We start from the raw sequence: 2,967 nt of genomic DNA, 5'->3' as shown, positions 1-2,967 counted from the left end.
ACTTCAATTACTGCTTCCCATTTGCTTGGAAGACAGTCAAACCATCATTTAAAGATGTTTTTGTGAAATGTTGTTATTGTTTTTGTTGAATAAAATTTGTTGTAAAGAAGCAGCAATAATTATGCACCAACCCAATACACGCACACGCATATATGATATAGGCTTTGCACTAAGTTGTGTGATGCAATTTTAACAACAAATTGAAAAGTAAACTTCGGTTGTTGAGGTGAATGTTAACTTTTACAATTTATCTTCATAGAAATGAAGTAACACTTCCACTATTGTATCTCTGCTATTAAAATATCCTCTATATCTGTATATTGTATCTCTGCTATTAGAATATCTTCTATATCTTATACTGGTGTTTCTCTATTATTTCAGAATATCAGACGACTGTGACATCAAAAAATTGCTTACATCAAATTCATCATCAACATTTATTTTCTGTTAAAGACTAAAGAAAAAGCTTACATGGAACAAATATATATATAATTCTATGGTAAACTACAATGAAATATTTCTTCTGAATTAAGATTATTGGCAGCATTTCTCTACTGTACAGTCTGCAATATGTACAAGACGAACTTGCATTCTAAAAATTAAACTTGGATGAAGTTTCAAATATGTTTGTGGCATCTTCAGATATTGACAACAATCAGAGTTGATGTGAAAATAGCTGTAAAACATTACAAAGAAATGAATGATAAAAAGTGAAAAAGGAAAATAAACACATTGTTCTGAGAGGAGAAAACTATTGAAACAATGGATAATGTTACAGACTTAAAAGATTGATTTATTATTTTATTGAAGAAATGGAAAAAGAGACTGAAAAATCCCCATACCATTGTGATATCTGTCAAAAATCATTTTCTCTGGAAAGTAGGCTCATTAAACACAAATGTATTAATAGAGGTGAGAAACCATATCCCTGTGATATTTGTGGTAAATCATTCTCTAGAAAGAATTGGTTAGCTAAACATAGACACATTCATATGGACAAGGAGCCATATCATTGTGATATCTGTGGTAAATCATTCTCTCAAAGAATTGAATTATATACTCACAAACGTGTTCACACGGGAGCAAAACCATACCACTGTGATATCTGTGGTAAATCATTCTCTCAGAAGTTTAGTTTAACTATTCATATACGTATTCACACAGGAGAAAAACCATATCATTGTGATGTCTGTAGTAAATCATTCTCTCATTTAACTAATTTACATACTCACAAACGCATTCATACAGGGGAAAAGACGCATCATTGTGATATCTGTGGTAAATCATTCTCTCGGAAAATTGATCTAACTGTTCACATACGCATTCACACAGGAGAAAAACCATATCATTGTGATGTCTGTAGTAAATCATTCTCTCACCTAACTTCTTTACGTACTCACAAACGCATTCATACAGGGGAAAAGACGCATCATTGTGATATCTGTGGTAAATCATTCTCACAAAAGATTGGTTTAACTGTTCACATACGCATGCACACAGGAGAAAAACCATGTCATTGTGATGTCTGTAAGAAATCATTCTCTCACTTGACTGCTTTACGTCTGCACAAATGTATTCATGCACGAGAAAAGATCTATCATTGTGATATCTGTGGTAAATCATTCAGTCGAGTAAGTAACTTATCTTCACACAAATATATTCATACACATCAGAAACCTTATCACTGTGACATCTGCAGTAAATCATTTGCTAATAGTTGGGACTTAACTGTCCACATGCGTGTTCATACAGGAGAGAAGCCTTATCACTGTGATATCTGTGGTAAATCATTCTCTAGATGTAATGACTTGACTACACACAAATATACTCATACAGGTGAGAAGCCCTATTCTTGTGATACCTGTGGTAAATCATTCGCTGCTACTGGTGACTTAACCAAACACAAACGTACTCATACAGGAGAAAAACCATATCAGTGTGATATCTGTGGTAAATCGTTCTCTAGAAATGAGGGTCTCACTAATCATAAACGTAATCATACAGGCGAAAAACCATATCCATGTGATATCTGTGGTAAATCATTCTCTCGGAAGATTGATCTAACTGTTCACATACGCATTCACACAGGAGAAAAACCATGTCCGTGTGATATCTGTGGTAAATCATTCTCTCACCTAACTTCTTTACGTACTCACAAACGCATTCATACAGGGGAAATGACACATCATTGTGATATCTGTGGTAAATCATTCTCACAAAAGATTGGTTTAACTGTTCACATACGCATGCACACAGGAGAAAAACCACATCAATGTGATGTCTGTAAGAAATCATTCTCTCACTTGACTGCTTTACGTATGCACAAATGCATTCATACGCAGGAAAAGACATTTCATTGTGATATCTGTAGTAAATCATTCAGTCGATTAAGTAAATTATCTTCACATAAATGTATTCATACACAACAGAAACCATATCACTGTGACGTCTGTGGTAAATCATTCTCTAATACTTTGGACTTAACTGTCCACATACGGAGTCATACAGGAGAGAAACCCTCACACAAATATATTCATACAGGAGAGAAACCCTCACACAAATATATTCATACAGGTGAGAAGCCCTATTCTTGTGATATCTGTGGTAAATCATTCAAAGCTACTGGTGACTTAACCAGACACATCCGTATTCATACAGGAGAAAAACCATACCAATGTGATATCTGTGGTAAATCTTTCTCTAGAAATGATGGTCTCATTAATCATAAACGTATTCATACAGGAGAGAAGCCACATGACTGCCGTGTCTGTGGTAAATCGTTCTATACTAGCAATCAGCTGACTACACACAAATATATTCATACAGGAGAGAAGCCTTATGACTAATATCTGTGGTAAATCATTCACTGGTAATGTCGACTTAACCAGACACATATCTACTCCTGCAGGAGAAAAACCATATCACTGTGATATCTGTGGTGCATCATTGACTAGAAATGAGGATCTC

General features: G+C 34.5%; 1 protein-coding gene across 5 annotated transcripts in view; it reads left to right on the top strand.

Moving 5' to 3' along the window:
- Nucleotides 1-2,961, top strand: part of LOC128251085 (zinc finger protein 62 homolog) — a 13,990-nt gene extending 11,029 nt beyond the window's left edge. For all 5 annotated transcript variants that reach the window (XM_052977451.1, XM_052977449.1, XM_052977450.1 and 2 more), the window contains one exon: nucleotides 382-2,961. In XM_052977451.1, the coding sequence (XP_052833411.1) occupies nucleotides 813-2,846 (2,034 nt within the window). In that variant the 5' untranslated portion in view covers nucleotides 382-812 and the 3' untranslated portion in view covers nucleotides 2,847-2,961. The remainder of the gene's footprint in view (nucleotides 1-381) is intronic.
- The last annotated feature ends 6 nt before the right edge of the window (nucleotides 2,962-2,967 follow it).

Source organism: Octopus bimaculoides, chromosome 28 (genome assembly GCF_001194135.2).
Source record: "Octopus bimaculoides isolate UCB-OBI-ISO-001 chromosome 28, ASM119413v2, whole genome shotgun sequence".
NCBI classification, from domain to species: Eukaryota; Metazoa; Mollusca; class Cephalopoda; order Octopoda; family Octopodidae; genus Octopus; species Octopus bimaculoides.
Note: the sequence above shows the minus strand (reverse complement) of the source record. Positions and strands in the feature narration are given on the sequence as shown.